This window comes from Dermacentor albipictus, chromosome 10 (assembly GCF_038994185.2).
Source record: "Dermacentor albipictus isolate Rhodes 1998 colony chromosome 10, USDA_Dalb.pri_finalv2, whole genome shotgun sequence".
In the NCBI taxonomy this organism is placed as follows: domain Eukaryota; kingdom Metazoa; phylum Arthropoda; class Arachnida; order Ixodida; family Ixodidae; genus Dermacentor; species Dermacentor albipictus.
The window spans coordinates 72,830,283-72,857,706 of NC_091830.1; the positions used below are offsets into that span (position 1 = coordinate 72,830,283).

Here is a 27,424-nt window from a genome sequence, read left to right on the forward strand (position 1 = left end):
GTGTTGGGGACATTTCAAAGATGTGCGCTATTGTGGGCTTATAACTACCACATTGGGGAGGTTGAAGACTGGGCGTATTGGTATAGAAGCTTCAAGTTTAACTGCACAATTCGACGGTGCACAAAGAAGAGAAATACACACAGCAGAATGCTCTGCTGTGTGTGTTACACTGCTTTGTGCGCCGTGGGATTGTTGCGCGATCCAACTTCAAATAGAGCATTGGGCTTCTTTGGTGCTGGACCGAAGAAGTGTAAGCTATTCGACAACATTCCAGTGCCTTGCCACACAATTATGGAAGTCTCAAGGTTTGCAAAAAAAGCTTTGCTTTCAAATCCACCTGCTCATGTAATACAAGCACTGATGGAAAGAGCCGTCATACAAAAATAATGGAGAAATGAATGGCCTTTGAAAAATTCAATTTGTATATTGACACTAATGACATAATAGCTGCCACACCGGACTCGACAAGTGTACTGGCCCACACAGTTTGTTTTCTATGTGAAGCACAAGCTTCCATTACATGCTGTGCAGATAACCAAACTCACTGTGTTTTATCTTTGTGGACAACATGCACTGTAATCTGTATTTGATTCTAAAGAAGTGCCAAACACCACCTCTTTTTCAAGGACGTCATGAGAATATTTGGCGAGACGTTTTTACAGCCGCTCATACTGGAAGTGTGGTCCGCCAGCTTTGCTTGCATGCCTTTATAGATTTCTGTTCATGATAATTGTGTTCTATCAAATTGCTAAAGCCTATGCAACTGGTGCAAGCCATTACGTGATTTTATAGTCGAGTACAACATTAGGAGGCCACGTAAATTAAGTTGTATCCGACTGTAGAGGATGTCGCTTTTCACGCAACACAAAAGGAAAAAGTGTACGATTATTTGGCCTATGAAATGGATACGTCAGAAGTGAGCGATGCAAGGGCAAAAGCTGTGGGAAAATTAGTACATGCAAATATATGACATTGTTAAAGAATATGTGGTATCGAACATGCATGTAATGGCACGTTTGAATCGGGGAGTGTTGCGTTCATATACACAGTCTACAGGTGATAGCATTATTAAGCTACTGCTTTTTCTTGTCTTTTGGCTGTGAACTACCCACACCGTTCGTCTGGTGGCTAATCAACACGCACTGTATTCTTGCACATAAAAAGAAAAAAACAGCACAATCTCGTGTAATCTGCATTAGTGTATTTATTATTTACATGGTTCCACTATGGCACAGGTTATCTTACGTTTTAGCCCATTTTGAAGAGACACCAAGTGCATGTTACAAGTGTCCTAATATGCTCAGCACAGTGTTTACTGCAATAATCTCATTCATGCTCTTGAAAAATAAATAAAATAACAAATTGAAAGCCCCTTTATAAGTTGTCTTTTTGGGTCTCCACTAGAGAGCCGTGAGGGCGCCGATACCACTGTTGCACAGCAGCCCTCTGGACCTTGCCACACTCTCAAGAGCACGTGCCTGGCACACGCCTACTGCTACCAGGCAGTTGAGTGCCTCCAGCAGCAGAATGTTTTGCTGCAGAAGAAAGTGGATGGTTGGAATGAATCAACCTTCTATAAACCATTATTTACAAAAAAAAATGCTCGTTGCACTTTTGGTACTAAGTGCCCTTAACTGTGGAAGCCTTTAGTGTATGCATAATAAAGCAATGTGTCGGGACAACATTGCTATATTTTTCGTAACTGGGGTTGTATTTTTCTGTGCGAATTCTTATGTTGATTAGTGTGCCAGCAGCTGAGGTGTCCGCTGACCTACACGAGTCTCTATTGTGAGCCCCATAAACCTATTTTTGTTCACTACAAAAGAAATGCCTCTCCCTACAATCCCGTCCTATGCGAGCTGATTGCATCCTATGCCTACAAACATCATATTTTTGTCCCGTTATGCAATTTTCTGCCATCCTTGGCTGCAGTTCTTTCTCCTTGACATTCGTTCTGTCAAGCTTATGTAATCACCTGTTATGAATTGGCAACAAGTGAATGAAGACGCCCCCTAAAGCCATGAAGAAAAGGCTGAGCACTGGTAAGCTTCGCGCCTGGGCACCACTTCGCAAAAGTAGGGAATGACATCCGACAACTTTAACCGTTACCCGAAATAACTCTCCGCTTAGTGCCGTCTAAGTGTACTCGGCAAAGCGAGTACCACATTTTTAAAGCCCAGAAGCGGTCCTACAAAGCTAATAAACAAGTACTGAAGCTCACGTGAATGACATATAAACAAAGGTGAATTGAAATTCGACACTGGTACTTGCTACTAATGCAGACGATACATAAATCAAGTCACAATCAAAATTAAGCCTTTAGGCTCTTGGTGACCTTCATATAGTTCTTTACAATAAACGAACGCCAACACTGACGCATCCTCTGCTCGGGCGTTCCGCAATCAGGAGCCTTATAGGGTAAAACTATTTCAATATGACCCGCCGCGGTTGCTCAGTGGCTATGGTGTTAGGCTGCTGAGCACGAGGTCGCGGGATCGAATCCCGGCCACGGCGGCCGCATTTCGATGGGGGCGAAATGCGAAAACACCCGTGTACTTAGATTTAGGTGCACGTTAAAGAACCCCAGGTGGTCAAAATTTCCGGAGTCCCCCACTACGGCGTGCCTCATAATCAGAAAGTGGTTTTGGCACGTAAAACCCCATATATTATTATTATTATATTTCAATATGTTTTGATTTCAGTCTCCTGACGTCAAATGTGCGTAACCACCGACGCAAGCACTGGGTGGTCACCCGCTGTGTTGTCTCAACCGACCAATCAAACGCTCTCCTCGTTCATAGGAGGTCACTTTTGGTAGCTTGGAAAACGAACAACATTGTCTACATTGAGCGGCTTGTCTTATCTAATTGGCTCGAGGAGCATGCTCAAGTGGAAAGGGGGCCAATGGGGCTGAGACACTGCACTGAAAATCGATAACCGGATGGAGAGGGTGGTGCCGGCGTTTGTGATTGGTCCGCTTTCCCTTACGCAGCTTACGGTGGCTCGTCGACAATTGCGGAGGCATGCAACAGAAGCTTAAGGAAGACGCTAAGACGGATCCTCAGCAAAGAAGAGTTGGCGGAACGAGGTCATAAACGTGACGAAACTGCTCGAAAACGTTACATGGCCACGCATGAAGTTTTATTGCACGCATATAAACCCATGCTCTAAAGCAGCTCAAGATGATAATCAGGTTTTATTTGTACGTGTTTTACTTGCAGCGGATGTACAGAAGGTGTTCCTTCAGATGTACATCAAGGAAGAAGACAGGGATGCGCTTAGCTTCTTGCAGTTTAAGAAAGTTCCCACCGAGAACATACCACTTCCACGGCTCGAGCAGATCAGGATGGCGTGGGTGCCTTTCGGAACGACTTCGAGTCCATTTCTCCTATCGGCTACGCTTCAGTATCACTTGAACCACGTATATTCGAAATACCAAGAAACAGCTGCCCAGCTCAAGGAAAGCTTCTACCCGGGCGATTTGGTATTTGGCACTTCAACACAACACAGCACTTGTACGAACAAACAATCCAGATCACGACACTAGCAGGGATGAATATGCAGAAATGGTCAACTAACGATGACATGCTGCGACAGACTCTGCGGAAAAAAAAGATACATCAACGAGGGAACATATACTAACGAAGGTACTCGGACTATACTGGAATACGGAAGAAGGCACACTTTGTGTGAACCATGACCCACTTCTAGAATTATAAACAAAGGAAAGAGCACAAAGCGAACAGTGATCCAAGGCACATAAAAAATTTTCGACCGGTTGGGGTTTTTGTCTCCATTCACAATCAGAATCAAAATATTCTTGGAAGAGATGTGGAAGCAAGGATTATATTTGGATGTGCCCCTGCCGAATGCTTTCGAAGATGATTGGAACAAGTTTGCTGTGGCAGTTGAAGAATAAGAGGTCTGTCTCTGAAGAGGAGCTCCTTTACCGAAGTCAACACGCACGGAGCTCAGTTACAGCTACATGTCTTCAGCGACACGAGCCCTCAGGCATACAGTGTCGTCGGATACCTAAGGATTGAAAATATATCGGGCTAAATCTATGTACAACAACTGCTCTCGAAAGTTCGGGTCACTCCCATCAAGAGACTGACGTTACCGCGTCTTGAACTCCTCGGGGCTTGCCTGGACGCGCGGATCGCGACATTCATACGAGACCCACTACAAAAATGTGACGAATACTCCTGCTGGACTGATTCGAACATCTGCCTATGCTCGATTCGATCATCACCCATTAGGTGTCAAACCTTTGTTTTCAATCAAGTAATGGAAACTCAAGACCTCACAGACCCAAATCGCTGGGCTCACTGCACCATAAAAAGCAGCCCAGTTGATTTACTAACAAGAGGTGTGTCAGTCAAGAGCCTTTGCACAAATTTTTTACCATGGCGTGGCCCGAAACAGCTAATTACGCCCCAACAAACATAGCCCAAACAAGAAGAGAGGTGCGAGAATTCACATGAAGTGTTACTCTACGAAATAAAACCAGCAGAAGGAGTGGTTCTGAATGCCTTGAGTAGGACTCCTGAACCTATATTAGATGTCACCAAATATACTCGCTGGAAAAAGGTCCTTAGAATCACGACTTTGGTGAAGAGGTTTATTCCCAATTGCCCAGAACATTCTAATACTAGAAGAGAATGTCCACTTTCTGCTGAGGAGATTTCCGAAAGCGAAGATATGGCGCTGAGGATTTTACAAGCACAAAGCTTCGGAAATTAGATTGCTGCACTAACAACGGACAAAGATCTCGACAAGACATGTACCAACGGGACCTTGACCTGTTCATGGATGCCGAGTGCATTATCAGGATCAAGGCTGGCCTTGACAATGTAGCTGCTTCGGATAACGTAAAATGTCCTGTACTCCTACGAGCAGGTCATGGCTGTACGCACCTCATCGTGGACAGTAAACATCGACGCCTTCTTCGCAGTGGTGTCGTTGTTACACTCACCGAGTTGCGTGAGAAATTTTGCTTAGTGCACTGCCACCAGTGCGTTAAAAAGGTGCTTGGCCAGTGCAGGGTCTATGCGAGGTTTCGTCTTAAAGCGGCTTCAGCTCCTACAGCCCCGCTTCCGATCGACAGAGTATCGGGGTCTCATACATATCAAGTCACCGGCATCGACTTCGCTGGTCCAGTGTTTGTGAAGGGAAATGGCTCTGTGAAATGGTTCTGTATTTAAATGGCTCTGTTAAATGGCTCTGTATTTACCTGTGCTGTAGTGCGAGCTGTTCACATAGAACTTTCCAGTGACATGACTGTGAATTCCTTTTTATTAGCCTTTCGTCGATTTATTTCGCGCCGTGGTTTACCATGTGTAATTTATTCTGACATTGCGTCAACGCTTAAGGCACCAGTGGCGAGCTTAATCTGACATATGGACTTCTACATGAGGTTCAGGCACAAAAATTTTGTGCATCTAGTAACATTGCATGGATGTTCATTGCTGAGCGCACATCATGGCGCGGAGTATTTTGGGAAACAATGATTCGAACAGTTCAGAACTGCCTCAGGAAAATACTAGGAAAAGGATGCGTTAGCTTCTAGCACCTCCACACTTTACTAACACAGGTCGAGGCAGTGATAAATTCTGGATGACTAACACACACTTCTGATGATGCTGCCGAAGCGGAAGTACTAACTCCTTCGCACTTTTTGTCGGGTAGACGTCTCACTGCCCTTCCACAAGCGCATGTTAGCGAGAACTCGGGAGGTTGCACAGGTACACTGCGCGCCTGGATATGTAAGCCACAAAAACTAAACGACTTTTGGCAGCGCTGGGATAAAGAGTGCATTCTCAGTGTGCCCATCAGGTCACAGAAGCTCGAGAATGGTTTAAAGAATGATGACCTTGTCATTGTTAGAGATAACAAAGCATCCATTACCTTTTAGAAATTAGGTAAAGTTGTTAAAATCTTTAAGGAGAGAGATGGGTACGTCTGAGCATGCAAAGTCCGAATTGCAGACTGGTTCATTTTGTTTGTCCTCTGGAACTGTGCAAGTTACATTGTTGTCCGCGGAGGTTGTTGGAAATAGTGCTCACGCGGCGCATCGAAGAAGAGGAAGAGATGAGCTCGCGACCGGGAGAATGATGTTAGGCTTGTCACCTTGAGTAGGCCATGTTAAAATGGCTTAACCCTCTGCGACAATAAAACTGGCAGATGTGTCTTTCCCCACAGAGTGTACGGATCTTTCGTCAGGATTACCACCCATCAAGACAATAAATAAGTCTGTACCTTTGTAGAAAATTACGTGTTGCCTCCATATCGTGTGGTAAACAGCTTCGCTGGTCAACCACCTTCACAGAGTAGAATGGCTCATGATTTCTCATTAGAAAAACTAATCAACCTTTTATTTTCTTCTCTTTGGGCGTGTGCAACATTCTAAAATATTCCAGCAATTTTCACCTTTGATATTGCGCTGTGAAGCGCAAGAAAATGAGACATAGCTGCGGAATATGATATGTTTCTTATGCAGGTTACTGAAGTTTTCTGCTTTGAAAACATCGAACCAAAGGCCAGTCATATTGTTGGCTAAGCTCTTACATGCATCGTTTTACCTAATATGCTGACAAAGCTTTAAAAGTATGTGTGTGTTTAACTTCACATCTTGTACGTGGAGTATACCAAGCAATCTTTGGATTTTCTTTTTCAGAACAGCTGACCTGTTTTCAATGGAAAACACAAAGTCATGTCCAAAACAGCAACTCTGATTGTGATTTTCTTTTGGGGTACTATTGTATTGGCCCGATTCCTGTCTTAGATGACATAGAACAATGCATATAACTACATGGTGATGCAATAAATGGGAGAAAGCTTTTGTCTTTTTTGTCTACGTTGTTCTCATTTCTGGAAGAGGGGTTACTTACTTCAAAGCTCGGTAAATTCTGGTGGCTTCATTGCAGTCATAGCCGACTTGACTGCCCTACGCAGTTACCTGATTTAAATTCTTATAGATACAATTGGAATTCACATTCAATTTGCGAAATAAGTCTGAGCTATGTTCTTCGGACGAAGAATTAAATTCTTTTCGGTATCAATGAGAGTGTCGAACCAAACCGGAACCTAAAGCGAAGGAAAGGCTTATCTCTGTGTATTAAAACTGCAATCAAATAAACCGGCGTTCCCACTCGAGTAATCCGCGGTTGTGAACATAAGATATACGTCTGCGAACACCAGCTTTGGACAGCTTTCAAGAATATTGTCAACCACCCTATCTGCTCTGGTAAGGAACAGCGCAATCATTTTTACAAATTCGCTGGATTTGACGACGTTATTGTCTGGAAAACGCCATCTTTATCTATTCAGCCATCAGCGGCTCTTTCAATGCAAGGCCTTACTTTGGCAAAGTTTTTTTGTTAGCGAAAGCCATTGAAACAAATAAGAACGCTGTGGTTGGTGCAGTTTCATATAATACGTTTAGTTATGGATATTTCCTAGTGTAAGACAAGATTAGTTTACCGTTCGCAGTGAAATAGATATAGGACGCACAATGTCACCAAAACGGTATATGATTTGTAGAAGTGATTGCATGTCGTACTGGCTGTACACTGGTTTACACAGAGCTCACGAAAACTTGAACGCACCACTTGCAAAGAGTGCAAAAATATTGAAATATCTGGCATATAGCCAAAGCAACAAAAGTCTCGGAATTACCACTATACGGTGTAAATATAGGGTGTTTCAGGAATGCAATTCGTCACTACATTTCTTGTTCGCCATTTGCGATAATCTTGACGGTCATCGGGCGATGAATTGTGCCGCGTTCTTTATTACAAAAAGTAGTGGACAGTTTATTCGGAACTGCACCATACTGTTACGTTGCAGAAGTAATCTATAAAGATCTATTTACAATAATTACGGCAGATACAACGACTCATAAACAAAACGGCTGTCGAGGCCTATTCCAGCTGGGACACGCACAGAAAGCCCAGAAAAAACTTGACACAGGTGGGGAACAATCCACAACCTTCGCATTTCGCGTGCGAGGCTCTACCAATTGAGCTACCGCGGCTCCGTTTACCCAACCACTTTCTTAGGTATTTATGTTTCCTCGTAGAACCCTAGGAGTGTTAGCCAGCTCCACCACTCACGGACCTTGGCGGTGGATGTCGAACATCCTTTCTGCAAAGGTTGTGCGATCGTTCCCCACCTGTGGCAAGTTGTTTTTTTCATCCATTTTCATTTCCATTAATTTATCGTTTATTTATTTCGCTTATTAAACACAAGTTATTCCCCCTATGTTGTCCTTGGTGTTAGTGTTTGTTGGCTTTTTATGATATGACTAATAAAAAGCGGGCCCCTCAGTTAACCCCCTCTTCTCTCGTTCACTACAGGACGAAGGTATCGAATCTGGCAACATTCATGCCTTCAGATAGCATGTGTGGGTTTATTGACCGGTTGCCTTCACCCAAAAAGATCATGTTCTCGTGACGCCTGGGGCAGAAAGGATGTTCCACATCCGCCGCCAAGGTCCTTGAGTGTATGTATACATACATACCTACATACATACATACATACATACATACATACATACGTACGTACGTACATACATACATACATACATACATACATACATACATACATACATACATACATACATACATACATACATACATACATACATACATACATACATACATACATACATACATACATACAGAAAGCTGAGCAGCACATCTCCGCGGTTATCTTTGCTCTATGAGGCCAGCAGTTTCTGTCGGCATACTTCCCCAAACTGTTGCGCAGACAAGCCATTGTTAACCGCGAAGTTGTGCTTGTTGTCTTTCTAAGTACTCTTGGCCCACTGAAAAATCCAGCCAACATATTATCATCAACAGCCTGTGTTTCTGACGACTGCAGAATGGAGGCCTCTCTCTGCAATCTCCAGTAACCCCTTTCCTGGGCCAACTGATTGCAACATGCACCCCAAATTTCCTAATTCCATCACCCCACCTAGATATGGAAGGCACCAAGTAGTGCGGTCGTGCCCACATCGGCTCCTGCTTTCTTTGATATTTTCGGCGATAAATTCATCTCAATGACAATTATTTCTACCCCAACAGATGCATAAGGAAACGAAGCACCCACGGATACCAACTTTTCAACGATGGGTGGCCTTTTGTCGGTTTTTCGAGCTGCTTCTCTTCAGTGACGCCGCGCTCCCCTCAGACTGACGGCAAGGCCAAAACAGCGTTCGCGGGGCAGGGTTAGTCCCGCCTCGTAATGACAGAGGGAAACGTTCTTCCATTGGAAAGTGACAATCTTCCTCCGGAAGAATTTTGTGCGGAGCACGGCTGGCGCTCCAGCGCTGTAAAGAAAAACGCCCTGCGCGCCTCTCGTCGCGACAGTACCCGTGAAGCGCAAGCAGTGAGGTGCACTGCGAGTGTCTCAATGGCAACAGGAAGTCCATTAGCCTAACGCACAAGATCATCTAGTCATCGCGAATGCTTCAGCGTCCGAAAGAACAGTGGAAGATTATCACCCGCACCAAGGGGTGTCCCAATGTTCAGAAGACGGGCTCCGCTCGGCTTGGTCAGGCCGTCACCTCCGCGGCAGGACTCACGTCCGAGCAAGCTAGCCACTAAATCGTCTGCCCCAACGCGACACAAAATATTATCGTGCTCAGCAACGCGTCTCACGATAACGCAGGTGCTTATCTAAAAATTAATTGCATCACCCTGGGAATCAAAGAGCACAAACTCAGCACTTACGAAGCCGCGCCGCACGCCACGTGCAAGCGTGTCGTACGTCAAATTGGGGTGTAGGAGAGTCAGGCTGACCTGGACGCAAGCATTCTGAACCTGTGAAATCCGTTAGCCCTGGGAGCCAAACGCATCAAGAGCAGCAAAACGGCAGTCATCCTTTTGTAGGGCTAGAAGGTCCCCAACTTCGATTTTTGCGGTTCGGCGCTAGTCAAGTGTTCCTTGTACTTCAGGCAGCACGACTGTCGCAATGCCTGCGGTAGGCTAGGCAACAGAGCTGACGTCTAACCAATGCCGGAGGACAAACTATGCAGGAAATGTGGGGCCAACAACCCCAACAAAAAACACACCTGCTCGCCTACTTGCGGTCTCTGCTGCGGCACGCACGGCACAGCGGACAAGATTTCCAAGCAAAGATTCCAACTCCCGGACATTGTTCGACGGAGAAGAAGGGAAAGAAATGTGGAATCCAGGAACCTAGACCCGTCACCAGCACAGACAAGCGCCGGCAGCGAACCGGCTAGACCTTCGAGCAGACGCTCCCACTCGAGAAGCCGCTCCAGATCGAGGAGCCGTTCCAGGTCCAGATCTCGGTGCCGCTCTAGATCGGGAAGCCACTCCCGGTGCCGACAGAACTGGGCATGGTTTGAGGAGCCAGCCGGTCCTGGGAAACAAGGCGCCAGGTGGGCATGCAGGGTGCACAGTGTAGGGAGAACTACCGAAAAGGTAACGCGGGGTGCAGCGCTAAAGCATGGTTCGTCTGAAATAATAGCTCATCTTAGGAAAGAAAGTGCCGAGCTGCACAGCCTAATCGAGTTAATGCGAGCCGAAATAGCAAAGCTCAGAAAGGCTAATCAACCTCACCTCGTTCCAGTCCCTAGTTCACCCCCCTCAGGGACCCCCTCGGTGATCCCCTCTCCCCAACACCCTCGGGGACCTCACCCCGTTCCAGTCCCTAAATCAGCCCCCTTTGGGGACCCCTTCTCTCTAAGCCGCAGATGTTCCCATGACCGTGGATGCGAGCCACTCAGGCAACCCAGCAAAAAGGCCGTTCATAGCTTGCCCGAACATTAACAGGTTAAAGGCAAGTCCAATATTAGAGAAATGTTGAATTCAATTTGCTTCGAGATCAAGAAGATTAACGAATGACTCTCTCCAGTGGATCAGCGACTCTTGGTCGTGGAGCAGATGTCAGACACGCAAAACATGAAAATTCAATGCTTAGAAAAAAGAAGGCTAGAAATAGAATCCAAGGTGCAGGAAATGGACATCAGGACGTCGACCCGCGTATGCTCCGTTTACTTTCAAGATGGCGCAACGGTACCTACGCCACTACCACTGCACATCCCCGGACCGAATAGTAGAACCATCTCCCTCGAGACCCTAGTGGCAACGCCGGAAGGCGCTCTATACAGCAAGGATGGGGCCGCACACCCAATTTAGGATTTGGCAGTGGAACTGCAGGGAACTCCACCATAAAAGATGCACGCTGCAGCAGTTTGTTCGCACTCACAAAGAGTAGTCACATGTTATATTATTGCAAGAAACGATGACTGATCTGGCTTCACTACATGGATACAAAGCTCTTGGTCTCCGTGGGGAGGGCAGAGGAATCTGCACATTAGTCAGCAGCAAGTTCAAATTCGTCGCACACCATCTAGGCGTCCGGCCTAGCAAGATGGAGACCTCCCTAGTAGAAGTCATCCCAAGAGAATCCAAGATCTCCAAGATTTTTGTACTTAACGTATACAGCAGCGAGCGGTCACAGACGTTTCAAAACTATCATCACTAAGGCAACGAAACTCGCCGGAAACTCTGCACTGGTTGTGGCTGGCGACTTCAACGCCCCCTTTCACATGTGGAACTACACGAACGACACGGTCAATGGCAGAAGCATGTGGAAGGAAGCGGGAGACGCGGGACTCTCTCTATTGACGGACCCAGCCTTTTCCCCCAGACGTGGCGCCTCTTTGACCAGGGACTCTGTCCCGGATCTCGCCTTTGTTAAAGAACGCTGGCTCCGCCATATGGTCGAATCTGCTAATAGAACTCGGTAGTAATCATAACATCACTGCCACCAGCTCACAATTGGAGCAGAAAAGAAAGAAGGCCTTCTCGGTTCCTGACTGGGACAGATTCCTTGTGGTTCGCAACGCGCGCGCCGCCCGTGGAGAATAGCCGGTGAGTCTCATCCAGTGGTCTGCACTAATTCTGCAAGATGTCTGCTCCACCACAAGAACCATAGAGGCCGATCTATAGACCAACGAAATAGATAGCAGGCTAGCACACCTTCTGGAGGCCAAGCAATCATTTCTCGAGAGGTGAAAAAGCCAAGGTTTGAATCTCAAGCTCAGAAAAAAGAGAGCCGAGGTGAACAAGCAAATTGATGAGCACTACCAAGCCCTGTCGAAATGGGACGAAATTTGCAATTCAATTGATGGGCAGATGAGCACGGGAGGCAAGTGAAATCTTCTCAAACACTTGCTCGACGACTCCGGTACCAAATCAAACCAAAGAAGTGTCCTCGCTAAAGACTCCACGAAGCCAAGAAGCCGTTATCGGAAAAGGACATGCTGCAGGTGCTAGCTAAGTAGTGCCTGCCGCTAAAAACTGTGGCCGGTGAGGCAGCATACCCAGTATACAAAGAGAAGCTGAACGCCGCGCTGGACGAGCCTTTCAACGTCAGTGAAATCCGCCACGCTCTACACGATCTCAATGGTAGGTCAGCAACCGGCCCGGATCACATTAGCAACAAGGCTCTCACAAACCTAGAGGACGCGTCGATCGAGTTTCACACCGATAAGGTCAATCAGATTTGCGAGGAAGGAATTGTACCAGAACAATGGAAGTTGGTGAAGGTCATACTCATTTCAAAGCTCGGTACACCGCCGAGCTTGGACAACTTCCGTCCCATCTTGCTGATGTCATGTGTAGGGAAAGTGGCCGAGCACCCCACGCATAACAACATTGCCGAGTACATCGAGACCATGACGTTTTCCCTTACAACATGATAGGTTTCAGGCCAGGTCTCTCCATCCAGGGTGTCATGAAGCTTATCAAAGTCCAAATCCTCGAACGCTCCCAGTTGAAAAACACAACAGGAAATTTTGACAGTCTGTCGTATTTTGGGACGCTGTTTCTGTAGTTCTGTTGCCTGTAGTTCTGTTGCCTGTAGTTCTGTTGCCTGTAGTTCTGTTGTCTGTAGTTCTGTTGTCTGTAGTGTGACGTCCTGTAGTAGAAAGCTCTGTAGTTCATGATCAATATTTAATTAAAAATTGACAGAGACCTCCTTAAGGATATGTAAATTTGTTAGTAAAGAAAAAGAAAAATATAAAAGTGAAAAAAATTAAAAAAGAAAAAACGTCCGCGGCCAGGATTCGAACTTGCGACCGCACGATTCCGAGCCCGACATCTTACCACTGCACCACCGCTGACATTTTTTTTTCTTTATTACATGGAAAACTGAAGGTGTATTACAAAGTGGACACAACTACACACTTAAAACTCAGGCAAACACACACATGCATCCAACAAGTGCATCCAGTCTGGCGGATGTTCCTGCGCAGCGTAGACACTTCTTACATAAGCAGCACTTTCGCGAAAGAAGGACTTTGTAGATCGCGGGCTTTCGGCATGGCGGTCACACAGTCTACTTCTCCATAGGCTATGTAAGCCAAGTACTATGAACATGTCATAGGGAGGACCACCCGTAACCTTAAACGGTAGAAACCTAATTGTATATGGAGTCATGTCAATGTCCTTTTTGAGCGTCCGTTGGAGAATGTCCCAAAAGAATACAGCGTCCCTACAGTCTATGAAGCAGTGATCTATGGTTTCGGCACGTGGACAGAGCCGACAGTTTGTTGACCACGGCACAAAGCAACCCCTCGAATTCAACCAAGTTTTAACAGGGAGTGTTTCCGAATGTAATTTAAAGAAAAATGTTTTTACTCCAGGAGGTACACACATTTTTCGGACGCGCTTAAGTACATCCTGATAAGGTCGGCTTAAATAAGGTGCACGATACAAGGGATCTGGGAAAATAGAGTCCACCAGTGCCGCAGAAATTGCTTTTCGACTCGCAGTGAACACGTACTCCAGGCTGAATCTAACTTTCAAGAAAAGAAATGTGTCAACAACCTCCTTAAGAAAGCCCCAAGGAGCCTGCGGGACATCTTTGGCATTTGATGACACTACTATATTAGGAATATAATGAACTAAACGGAGTTGCAACATTTCACGCAAAAATGGATGGTCATTGTCTCGAAAGAAGAACAGGCGTGAAACAATTTGCCTGATGAAGAGGTGGACTAATCCTAGACCACCACGTTCAAGAGGGAGGAACAGATTGTCGCGCCGCATCGATTCACAACTGGAACTCCAAATGAATGTTGCAAATACGCGATGCAGTGCCTGAAGGCGAAGTCTTGAGCAGTGCAGTACTTGCAGCACATACATAAGACGGGAAGCTAAGAAAACGTTACACACTTCAGCACGAAAGAACATTGACAAATTCCGCCCTCGCCATGAATTCACTTTACGTTGAATTTTGCCAACTTCTCCCGACCAATGAGCGTTGCTATTTCTATACTGTGAGAGAGGCACACCTAAATAACGCAGATCTTCTTTCCATTGAATGCCTGCGTAATGTGATGGCATTGTGGCCCATAATCCAAACCAAAAACCTGAACTTTTTTCAAAGTTAACGCTTGCACCAGAAGCCGCACAATATTCTTCTGTAATTGCAAGAGCAGTCTTCACACTCCCTTTATCTGTACAAAAAAAGGCCACGTCGTCTGCATACGCAAGAACCCGAACCTCATTAGTCAGTAATTTAAACCCTTGGAAATTTTGTTCTTTAACAATGCTCATACAAAGTGGTTCTAAATACAAGCAGAACAGGAGCGGTGACAAGGGGCATCCTTGTCGTACTGATGATACAAGCCTAATCGAATCGGAGAGAGAGCCATTCACTATCAGCCTCGTTGAACCATTAGCATAGCATATCCTGACACCTCTAAGGAGCAGGGACCCGATATTTATATGCTCTAGTACAGTAAACAGGAATGAGTGATTTACCCTGTCGAATGCCTTAGCCAGATCTAGCTGTACCATTTCCACCTGTCAAAAACCTTCAGCTACACACTCTAGCACCGATCTCGCAACATGAATGTTCGTCTGAATGGACCGGCCCCTGATGCCACATGTCTGATGATCACCGACCACAGATCTTATTACAACTTGCAAACGGTTAGCTAATACCTTAGCAAAAATTTTATAATCAACGTTGCATAAGGAGATAGGCCGATATCCGTCAACTTTTTGCAATTTAGACTCATCATCGCTTTTGGCTATAAGGACGGTGTGGCCTTCGTACATTGTGGCGGTTAGGTACCCTACTTCCAAGGCCTCACGGAACACCTGGAGTAATAATGGTGATAAGAGGGAACGAAAACACTGATAAAATTCGGCAGTAAGGCCATCGGGGCCGGGCGTCTTGCCCTTCGCTAACGAATCGATGCATGAAGTTACCTCATTGATATCAATGTTTTCATTTGTGTAATCGTAATCATCCTGATTTAACTGGGGCAGCAACGATACAATTTTTTTGGCAGCATCTGTATCCAATGGCTTGTGTTCTCGAAATAGTTTTTGATAATGCTCGAAAAACGCTTTAGTTATTAGAGTAGGCTCGTTAACAATGATTCCACCATACTCCATATGTAGTATTTGTTTCGACAGCGCGTGTCGGCGTTCATCACCAAGGGCCCTACTGCAAGGCTATTCTTCCACGAAACGCTGCTCTCGCGCACGCACTAGTGCACCTCTGTATTTTTCTGCGTTCAAAGTTTGTAACTGTGCCTTCACCTTATAAATATCATCAATATATTGACCCGGGTGTAGGCATTCAAGCTCATGCAATTCATTCAGAAGTTTATACAATGCTTTGTAATTATTCTTTTTTTCAAAGGCCAATATTGACGATTCTTCGATAGCTATCATTTTAACTTCCTGTTTGAATAATTCCCACACAGCAAAGAGTGGCAAGTCCTTGCGGCATGACGCATGAGCTATAAGCTCAGTAACACGATTTAAGAAACACTCACGCGAAAGTAATTGGTTATTAAACTTCCACAGCTCCCAGCACATACGCCGACTTGGATACCGACGGCTGCCAAACGATGCTGAGACTAAGCAATGGTCACTAAAGAATATAGGGTGCACAGTGTAACCATAAATAAGAGGTAGTGCGCTAAGTGAAACATAAATTCGATCAAGCCTTGCATGCGAGGTGCCCTGGAAGTGCGTATATCGACATCCTGCCTTTTCATTTTCCCCAATGTCCACAAGCTGATAATCACATATCAGGCGTTGCAATGCATCACTGCTTGGATCGTGTCTCAGCTTCAGTGACGTACGATCTTGCGCGTTGCATACACAATTAAAGTCTCCAAAGAGGACCAATGCGCGATCAGTACAGAAATGATGTTCTAGAGATAAGAAGAAGCACTCGCGTTCACGTAACTTGTTCGGAGCATAAACACACACAAATCTAAAGCTCATACCACTGATATCCATATCGCAACATATTAGGCGCCCTTCCCTATCTGTAAACAAATGTACCAAATCACATGGTAAATGTTTTCTAACAAATAACATACAGCCTGCGGAAACGCCGACTGCATGGCTGACACAAACATTATAGTCAGATAGGAATGGAGATAGAGCTACTTCTGTGTTTTCGTCCGATTCAATCTTTGTTTCTTCGATAGCAGCAATATCTAATTTTCTATTGCGTAACAAATGGAGAAGCTGTACTTGCCGTCGCTTACTTCGTAAGCCACGGACATTTAAAGTGCCAAAATGGAAGGGAAGAGCGCCCGCCATGATTACTTATGTAGGTGCAGCGTCTAAACACTGCTCCAGAGGTGCACCACTCCCTTCTTGATGAGGTGATGCACAATGGGCCTTCTGGTGCACGTTAGCACAAGGGACATCTGCAGGAGCAGGCGTTCCCCGGAGCGGTTTTGTCAACTTTGACACCTTGGGAACGCGAGCCTCTTTTCCGGAGGGCGATGAATTGTCAGATGGCGCTGGACGCTTCCTAGCGGCCTCGCACATCGATCCAGATTCCCCTGACGGTGGGCGATCTTGAACTGGTGGCGATTCTGCCCATGACACAGATGGTTCGTCGTCAGGCGCCTTAGTCTCATCCTCGCTCGCAGGCTTCTGGCTGAGGTTAATGTCAGCCAATGACGGCTTAATCTGTTCTTGTCGATGAGTCTCAGGGAGTGTTTCTCCAGTTGCATCCACAACTTCGCTCACGTCCATGAGATGATCGGTGATGGTATCATCCTCAGCTGGTCTATTTGCACGAAGCTTGTCAGCGTAGGTTCCGACGCATGCATCTGCAGGGTGACCGTAGCGGTGACAGTTACTGCAGCGTGGTGTTCGACATTGTCGCCGGATATGCCCAACTCTGTTGCACCGGAGGCAAAGTGGTGGTTGGCCAGGTACCAAGATAAGACACTGGTGGCCATATATGCTCAACAGATGTGGCAGATTGCTGGCAGAAACGCCATCTTTCAATGTGAACGCCACGTCTCGGTTAGTCATTTGCCAGCCCTCTCTGCGGTGCACCACCGCTGACATGTTCTTGGAGAGTAAATTTTTGGCCTTTTGAACAGTACGATGTGCTGATGCGCTGATGTTTACATTTGCGTTTTAAGGGTCAAGATGCGCTATCACTCCACCGCGTCAAGTGCCGCATCTCTAGAAGACCAAGAGTGTTCTTACCATCGACAGGTACATCATGGAGTGCTAGAACATCTATTTTGATGTACGATATCCATAAAAAATGAGAAATTCAGAAATAGGCAACGGTGACTGTTAGGGTTGTTTCTGCTAATTTCGACAGTTGTCGCTCTTTCTTTACACTTTCGAGCACGCATATAATTCTTGTGTTCAATGCAAAATAGCTACATAAACATTCGTGGATGAGTGTTCTTTCTGACAGCATACTGGCTTCTCACGGCAGCGCTGTACCAGATTAATGTGACCCGAGCGAGACAGTCTTTCACGCAACTTTATGGAACAACCCAAAACTTCTTTTCCGCTTCGCATAAGCTTGGGAAATATTCCTGGGAAATTAGCTAATGTGTCAGTGTAACAGCACATGTAAGTCCACAGGCCTGTGTGCCACATTTTACCAAATAAAACAAAACGGATGTGCAGCCATTCCCGCAGATGGTACGATTTTGATCAGCGGCCGATTTTAAGGAGACCGGCAGGGCGTTGCTGGTGCCGCGTCGTCACGGCACAATTATAAGTATTGGCCACGTCGACTTTAATACCGGTGTCCGTGCTATCAGCATTGCCGGCTTCAGAGAAGCGCGATTGAAAACCGCGCAAGAGAAAAGTGCAGTGTACATCACCGATCTGAAATTGACATACAATTTTAAAGGGCCGCGACGGAAGGCGCTTCTGTTGCGACTCCAGAACTTTTGGCCCTCGCGACCGAATGTTTCTGTTGCGACGTCAGAATTGGTGTCGTAACGTCGGGGTCGCTGTCACGATATAAAGCTGTTGTTCCGACTTCAGAACTCTTGTTGTCGCGACAGAACGTTTATGTTGCGACTTCATAACTCTTGGCCTTCGCGACAGAATGCTTCTGTTGCGACATCAGAATCTCTATCGTAACGTCAGAGATGTCTCTCAATTAAGAAACGTCAGGAACTTCTGTCGCACAACAGAATTTCTGTAGTTGCGGCAGGAATTCCTGTTGTCTTTTTCAACTGGGAATTTTTAAACTGAGTTATGTCTTCACAGTAGGTTATGTGTCAAAACGAAATTCCGTGCTACATATAAGTAGTGCACACTACAAAAGCTTGTCGCATAATTTCAGTGCACTTCTGTTGTCAACATTGGGTACATGTTGCGGCGATAGGTTTCTGTCGTACAACAACAGATCTCTGTAGTACAACAGAAGTTTGTCGCATTACTTCAGGGACACTTCTGTTATGACAATTGGGGGCCTGTTGCAGCGATAAGTTTCTGTCGTACACCAGTTCTCTGTAGTACAACAGAAGTTTGTCGCATTACTTCAGGAACACTTCTGTTGTGACAATTGGGGGCCTGTTGTCACGATAGGTTTCTGTAGTATTTCAACAGCTCTCTGTAGCACTACAGAATTTTGTTGAGTTACATCAGGAACATTTCTGTTGAGACAACAGGGTGCCTGTTGTGCTGACAAATTTTTCTGTAGTACTACAAAAATCTGTTGTAGAGCTTCAGCTTTCTGTTGTAACAATAGACATACGACAGAGTGTACTTCTGTAGTCACAACAAGAAATGTCTGTTGTACATCAGAAAAGTCTGTCGCTCCGTCAGGAATCTGTAGTTACTACAGAAAAATCCTGTTGTACAACAGAAATTTCTGTAGTTGCGACAGGAATTCCTGTTGTCTTTTTCAACTGGGCTGCACTAGGGACACGAGAGCCATTCTTGGTTTGGACCTGGCGAAGGCCTTCGATAATATCCGTCAAGGAGGGGGCCAAGAGCGCGCTCCGACTATCAAAGTACACACGCACCAACCGACTCCTGCAGTGGGGTATTCATAATACACTGGAAGAAATTGCAGAAGCAGAAGAAAGGGCACAGATTCTCAAACTCTCCGGAACTAGGGCGAACAGATGACTCCTAACAGAGATGGGCTCCCCCCCCCCCCCGCCGGCCACTGTCGAAGACGCCTACCAGGGTCTTCCGAAAGAACAAAAAAGCCAACAGCATGATATCCCCCGCCCCGCGTAATATCCATCCCCAGCGCAATGTAGAAAGAAGGAAGGCCACGGCGGTGGGGCTTCTACGCTACGCGACAGAACTTCCTTGTGGCTGCTCCTTCGTTGACACGGCCCAATATGGCAGCAGCAGCAATTTAACGGTAGTGTCGATCAACCACAGGGGTTCGACCGTTAACGCCACTTCGGTATGAAGTACGTTGTGGCGTGCGGCCGAGCAAGTGGCCATTTCTTCGGCCCTCCGGGATGACATACATGACAATATCTTCAGCGACTCCAGGGCAGCCATCTACGTTTTTAGCATTGGCGCCGTGTCTAAGGAAGCCTGTCGCTTCCTCGACACCAAAAGCATTGCCTCCCACACTCTCACGTGGTTGCCCGCTCACATAGGAGCCATCATGGGAAGTCCCACAAACCGCAGCGAGCTGGTTACTCCATGGCGCGAGGTCTCGCTTTCCGCGACCATTGACAACTCCACCGCCGGCCCGCAGTGGTGGAGAGCAGCGATCAACCGACCACATACAATGAAATATCGCAGCACTTTTATCTCGGCAGGAGAGACTTTCCCCTTCCTCACAAGAAGTTAAATAGAGCGCAGGCATTGACCCTCAGATTATTGCAAACAGCCTCGTCCATGCTTTCTTTATTCCACAACCTTTATCCCGACACTTATGTCACTAGCTCTTGCAGGCGCTACAATGACTTCGCTAGCCTAGACCATACGCTCTGTTGCTGCCCCTCGTTACGAGGCACAGAACAAATCAACAATGACAATAGGCTCTCCGCTATCAAGAGCCCCGATGCCGGGGCGCAACTATGGGCTGTTCAGAGGGCCCACAATGTGGCGGTCGGGCATGGCCTGCCTGACCCAACGTGGGAGCGGCCCGCAGCGCGCTGAGTCGCGTACCTCAGGACCTTCATTGAAGTTTTGCATCCATCCATCAGAATCAGAATCAGAATCGGTTTTTATTGAGATCATTAGAATGATTACAAGTTGTTAATATTCAGGAGGAGGTCCCGGAGTCAAAGACTGCAATGGGACCTCCTTTACAAAGTAAACGTAATAAAACAAAAGTACAGCAGTTTTCAACACATTGTTAAAAAATTACAGGTTTTAGTATGAATACCATGATTGAAGAATTACATATGCATAAATGTCATGAAAAAAAGCTCTGTAACACAATCTCGTTGACAACTGATGAAGTAACTGCGTAGATGACGTGACGAACATAGTAGAATTTGTTAACTCTAATGTATATGTGATACAAGAACAGAAACCTAACGGTATGGCAATGAAAATGAAAGGAAGGGACCCTGAAAGAAATGTTATGAGTATGGACTAGGCATCAGTATTCGACATAATGTAATCTTTTAGTTGTTTCTTGAATTCGTGAATTTTAAGTGTTTTTATGTAAATTGGTAGTGTGTTCCAAAATGCGATAGATGAAAAATGGACGCTCTGTTTGCCATAATTAGTATGGATTTTAGGTAAAATGAAGTTCCTATTTATTGCAAACCTGGTAATATTAGTATTTAATAGAGAAGACTGTGGTAACAAGCTATCGCGTCGTGTGTAATTGATTTGGCGGAACAAAAAGGTACCTAGATTGTATTTAACGAGTTGTGTGACTGTAAGAATGTGATTAGTTCGTAAAAGATATGAGGCGCTGTTATTATATGGGCTAAACGTAATTATCCTAATAGCCTGATTCTATAGAATTTGCAATGAGTTTAAATGGGTTACGTAAGTGTTTCCCCAGCAAGTAACGCAGTAAATGATGTGGGAATGAATAAATGAAAAGTATAATGATAGTAATATTTGATGGTCAAATATGTTTCGTGCTTTTAGAAGTACCCTAATCCCGTAGGCAATCTTCTGTTTTAGTTTGGTTATGTGTTCAGTAAATTTAAGATGTTTGTCTACTTCTATACCAAGATAATTGCATGAAAAACTTGCAGTGATAGGACTTCCGCCTAATAAGATAGGAGGAATGGAGTGAAGTGTTCGTTGGTGGGAAGTGAATACAAGAAATTTTGTTTTAGACGGGTTTATCTGTAGCTGGTTAGTTTGGCACCACTCCATCAGGCTGTGTAAGTCGCTATTAAGGTTAGATACTAAGGTTGTAATACATTTATTGGAATTAATAATAGTAGTACCATCTGCATAAAGTATACATTTCGAAAAGGACAGGCAGTTAGGCAGATCATTCACGTATAATAAAAACAAAAGCGGACCCAATATGGAACCCTGGGGCACACCAATATTAGTGAACATGGTTTTAGAATGAACGGCTGAAATGGTTACTACTTGCATTCTGTCTGTTAGGTAATCTTGTAGTAACAAGAGCGCTGGGCCGGTGATTCCCAATGATTCAAGCTTACGAAATAAGATGCGGTGATTTATTTTCTCAAACGCTTTGCTTAAATCTACAAACACTGACGCTGCATAATTCCCTTCATCGATAGCTAGTTTTAGTTGATCGGTTAGAGCAATGAGAGCCAGTTCGGTCGAGTAACCCGAGCGAAAGCCGTATTGGAATGGTGAGAGAATGTTAAATTTTGTAAGGTAATTAGTTAAACGTTTTTCTATTAGCTTTTCGATTACCTTACTAAAGAATGGTAATACACAGATGGGGCGATAATTGGAAATTAAAGAGCGGTCACCTTTCTTAAAAATTGGGGTGATCTTGCCTTGTTTTAGCTCTTGTGGGCAACTGCCTGATTTAAAAATGACGTTGATTATGTCTGCAAGGACATCACTTATTAGGGGTGCAATTAATTTTATATGGGAGGGATGTAATTTATCGATGCCGGCGCCGGTTATTTTCATGTTGTTTATAATGTTTAGAACTTCCTGAGATGTAGTTGGAAATAAAATGAAAGAATGTGGCAGGCGCTGGGGCACGGGATTGTCATGCGCAGGTGGCTGTAGCTCGCTGCTAAAGAAGAAATCAGCAAACGCATCAGCTATTTCTTTGGCGGTCTTGTATACCATACCCTGATATGCAATTTCTGTTATAGCTTCGCGATTATTTGCCCTGTTTAAGAAGGAGTTAACAATTTCCCATTTCTTTTTTACGTTTTTATCGCATTCCAAAATTTTCCTTTCGTACCATGTTTTTCTAGCTTTTTTCAATGTGGCAGAAAGTTGGTTAGAAAACTTTTTGTACCGGATTGCTAAATTCTTGTTAAATGGTTGTCGTTTGGTTTTCTTATAAAGATTATCCTTTTTGCGCATTAAAGCTAAGAGCTTATCTGTTATCCATGGATTTTGAGGGGACGCGTACTTCTTCTTGCATTTAACTTGAACGGAATGACGATCAACACATGACTTAAGCATAGAGATAAACAGTGCAAATGCTTTTTGTGGATCATTTGTAGAAAAGATGGGGGACCAGTCAAGGTTTGACACGGCGTCAAGGAATGATTGTTTGTCTAATATAAACTTCGTGTACGTGATTTTTTCGGAGCCAGGAGTGTAGTGAAAATTTAGAAATATAGGATAGTGATCAGTTATGTCGGTCATCATAACACCTGCGTCTGGTGGATATGCTAAATTTGATAATGCATGGTCAATTAATGTACCTATGGGGTGGTTAGCACATCGTGTCGGTATCTTAATTAAACATTCATAACCAAAGCTGTTAAAATAATCAGAATAATGTAAAGCATTAGTAGACGTACTATCAGCGAGGTTAATGTTGATGTCACCTATAATTATTACATTTTTGTTTTCATCTGCTAGTAGTCCCATGACTTTATGGAGAGCAGTACAGAAGTCTATTGCTGATGACGAGGGTGAACGATATATGCAACCAATTATTAGGTCTTTGTTGTCTATGTTGAGGAAGTCATTTTTAAGTTCAATCCAAACGTCTTCGCAATTAGTTACATTAAGTTTAAGATCGTTTCTTCGGTTGTAAGTAATATCTGAATAGATGTACAGCGCTGCGCCGCCATGGTTGCTGAACGGACGATTGGAGTATTCAGGAACAAAACTAGAAAAACAGAAAAGGTGTTTATCATGGTCGCTCAACCAAGTTTCAGATACTCCGATGATTGAAAATGGGAAGGTGAATGAAGAAACGAGATCGGAGAATTCATCGAAGTGCTTGCGCAGACTGCGCGCATTCAAGTGCAAGACAGATCGCTGATGATTTGAAAGAAGATTGTTTAACTGGTTAACTGTGAGATAGGTCGAAATTGTGAGATTTGCCTACGGGACAGGTGTGGCGCAAAGGTGGATTAGAGTTAGGTTATTACTGAAAGGTCGGATTCGGTTGCGATGCGAAAGACGCGGCTTTCAGTTGTTTTCCGGGCCTTGATTTGACAGTTTTCTGTCCACAGAAATCTCCAGTTCTTCGTTTTTTTCAGACCCAAGGCTTTGGAAAAGAGAGCTTTGTTTTCAAGTGTTAAATGTTCATTAACGAAGACAGGGTTCTCTTTTGCTGTTGCGAGGCCAATATCACTCAGGCAGAGTCTAGCTTTTCGTGCTTTCGCGACGAACTCGGCTTTCTTCGTTCTCGAGCAGAAGCGAGCGATGATGTTCTTATGTTCTGTTTTAGTAGGAACACGATGAACAACGTCGAGGTCACTGGCGGTTACTGGGCAGCCAATTTTGTTGCCAATAGTTTGTATGACTGTCACACAGTCCTCTCCTTGCGTGCAAGGGATGCCCTTAATCTCGACGTTGTTTAATCGAGAATATTGCTCCAGTTTGCCAACCTTCTTTGTGAGAGCAATCCAACCTGGATTGCTGATGTCCTCGGCAGCGCTTCCTTTTTCTTGGTGGTCATTCTGCAACTTTAATGGTCCACCCGTTACATACTTATCACATGGCCTCTCGAGCTACATTTCTTTCTTGTAATGTCAATTGGAATGTCGGTGATACCCGTTTGCTCTCTAATCCACACCGCTCTCTTCATGTCTCTGAACGTTCCGCCTAACATTTTTCGTTCTGTCGTTGCGTGGTTCTTGTTCTCAAGCTTCTTTGTCAGCGTCAAAGTGCCTGCCACATATATAAGCACAGGTAGAATGCAGTACTTGTACGCCTTCGCTTTCAATGATAGTGGTATGCTCCCACCGAGCATCTCCGAATGCCTGCGGTATGCACTCTTACCCATTCTTTAGCAAATGTCCTTCTCATGAGCACGGTCCCCTGTGAGTAATTGACCTAGGTAAATGTACTCGTTTACAGAATGTAGAGGCTGACGGGCGATCCTAAGCTCGTCTTCCCTTGCCAAGCTACTGGACATTAGATTTGTCTTATTGTATAATAACGTTAATCGCCATGAAGTGCGAGGACTTCACTTAATTTATGTGAACGTTTACTTTCTGTTTACGTTTACTTAATTTTGTGCAGAAAAGAAAGAAGAAAAAAGAAGCAGAAGGCCAGACAAGGAGAGCTTGCCCACTTGGTAGCGTCAAGAAATGTCAACAAGAGAAAAGAAAGAAGAGAAGCGGGTGCCGAACGGGCAGTCATGGGGCTCGTGAATTAGAAGACGCAGAGCCAATGCGCTGTTCCGGCAAGCACAAGAAGATATAAACTTTATTATAAAGTGAAACAATTAGTGTGTTTGGGGCCCTTAGTCCAGGGATCCAGTGGCTGCCAGACCACTCGTGCACGTCACAGCCAAATCTGAGGCTCCGAATTACGGAGAACCGCCTCCCAATGGGCATATCTCGGTTGGGGGGATTTTAGAACAGAGCTATCTGTTGGTAGTTTTTGGCACTCATTCGTGGCATGGAACGTCGCTGGTGGTGCACCACAGCCTAATCAGGTGATGGGGTATAAGGCTGGCGAGAACTTTTTGAGGAGGCTGTTTCGACACGAGTTAGTTTGAAACCGTCTCTGGGAGACGGCTTCATTCCGGAAGAATGATTTGGATGGAGTATGATATCCCAAGCACCCCAGTCTGTAAAAGTCCCGAGTGGTACGGTGTGTGTTGGGCTAATTGTGTGAGGCTAGATCTGGGTTGCTCGCCTCACTGCGAGGTATACAACCTTAACGGGGAGCCTCATATCTCGACCATGTGTCAAAATCCGTGCGCAAACCACCCTTTTTATAAAGGACACTGCGCGCAGGACCACCACACCTGAAACTAAATGCATACAAAACACTTATAAGACCATGCCTACAATACGCCGATTTAATCTGGAATCCACATCAAAAATGCCTTATAAATAAAATAGAACGCGTAAAAATTAGCAATTAGGTTTGTATATTCGGATAACAAAACAGTCCAGTATCCCAGGTCTGCTCGCAAGGGCAAACCCAAAATTCCTCTCGCAGAGAAGAGCAATTTCACGACTAAAATTCATCTGTCAATTATACCACTGTCATTTCCAGATAACACGTTCTCATTAACTGCAAGATCCTCCAACACGCTGAACCAGACTAAATGATTCCAAAACAATCTGTCTTCGCCCAAGTCGTAGTAATGTTCACAAACATTCACTTTTCCGTCGGCTATTTCTCAATGGAAAAAAAAATAATTCTGGGGTTTTACATGCCAAAACCATTTTATGGTTATGTGGCACGCCGTAGTGGAGGACTCCGGAAATTTGGACCACTTGGGGTTCTTTAACGTGCACCTAAATTCAAGTACACGGGTGTTTTTGCGTTTCACCCCCTACGAAATGAGGCCGCCATGGCCGGAATTTGATCCCACGGCCTCCTGCTCAGCAGCCCAACACCATAGCCACTGAGCAACCACGGCGGGTATTTCCCAATAGAATAACTTAACAATATTGTGTGTTGCAATAACATTGACTCTTTATTAACTGCATTCACTCCATTGACTTCTCACCATGTTTTTTTATTATTATTACATTTCTGTACCACTCCTGCACAGGACATGAAGGGATGTAGCATATTCAAATAAAAAAATGTGGGCTTGAATTTGCATCTCTGGAAATGGATGGCAAGAAAGCTGTCACCGGACAAATTGTTTACTTTGTTATTGTGTTCTCGTAGCCGGTCATTTATGCATCTGCCTGTTTGGCCAATGTAGGATCGTTCACCCCTGAAGGAATGCGGTTTACCACATCGGCGATGCAATCGATGAATTTCTTTTTATCTACCATTTCTGTACCACTCCTGCACAGGTCATAAAGGGCTGTAGCATATTCAAATAAAAAAAATGTGGGCTTGAATTTGCATCTCTGGAAATGGATGGCAAGAAAGCTGTCACCGGTCAAATTGTTTACTTTGTCATTGTGTTCTCGTAGCCGGTCATTTATGCATCCGCCTGTTTGGCCAATGTAGGATCGTTCACCCCTGAAGGAATGCGGTTTACCACATCGGCGATTCAATCGATCAATTTCTTTTACTTTTTCGCATGCGCTACGTGCGATTCTTTCTGTCCTTGTGTTTCTACACAGGCTGACCAATTTATTAGGCATCGGAAATACAACGTTGATGCCGCTCCTTCCAGCAAACTTCTTTAGTCTATGGGAGAACCTGCGTACGCAAGGGATGACAGCAACCTTTCTTTTGTTCATGTCAGTGCTTGAGCCATGCATCTTCTCCGAGCTGATTTGCTGTGCCTGTTTAAATTATGGGGTCTTACGTGCCAAACCCACTTTCTGATTATGAGGTAGTGGAGGCCTTCGGAAATTACGACCACCTGGCGTTCTTTAACGTGTACCTAAATCTAAGTACACGGGTGTTTTCGCATTTCGCCCCCATCAAAACGCGGAGCCGTGGCCGGGGTTCGATCCCGCGACCTTGTGCTGAGCAACCTAACACCATACCCACTAAGCAACCACGGCGGGTATTGCTGTGCCTTTTTAAACACTCCTTCTGCGACTGACACAAGCACGTGGCTTGGGTAACTAGCGCAGCTTAATCGCGAGACTTGCCGTCCGAAGCTATCGTGCATTATGTGCTGGCATGATTTT

General features: G+C 45.0%; 1 protein-coding gene across 5 annotated transcripts in view; it reads left to right on the top strand.

Moving 5' to 3' along the window:
- Positions 1–6,844, top strand: part of LOC135898184 (uncharacterized) — a 160,199-nt gene extending 153,355 nt beyond the window's left edge. For 4 of the 5 annotated variants that reach the window (XM_065427004.2, XM_070527437.1, XM_070527439.1 and 1 more), the window contains one exon: positions 6,677–6,844. In XM_065427004.2, coding sequence (XP_065283076.2) covers positions 6,677–6,807 — 131 coding nt within the window. In that variant the 3' untranslated portion in view covers positions 6,808–6,844. The remainder of the gene's footprint in view (positions 1–6,676) is intronic. The other variant, XM_070527436.1, reaches the window with a different exon arrangement.
- The last annotated feature ends 20,580 nt before the right edge of the window (positions 6,845–27,424 follow it).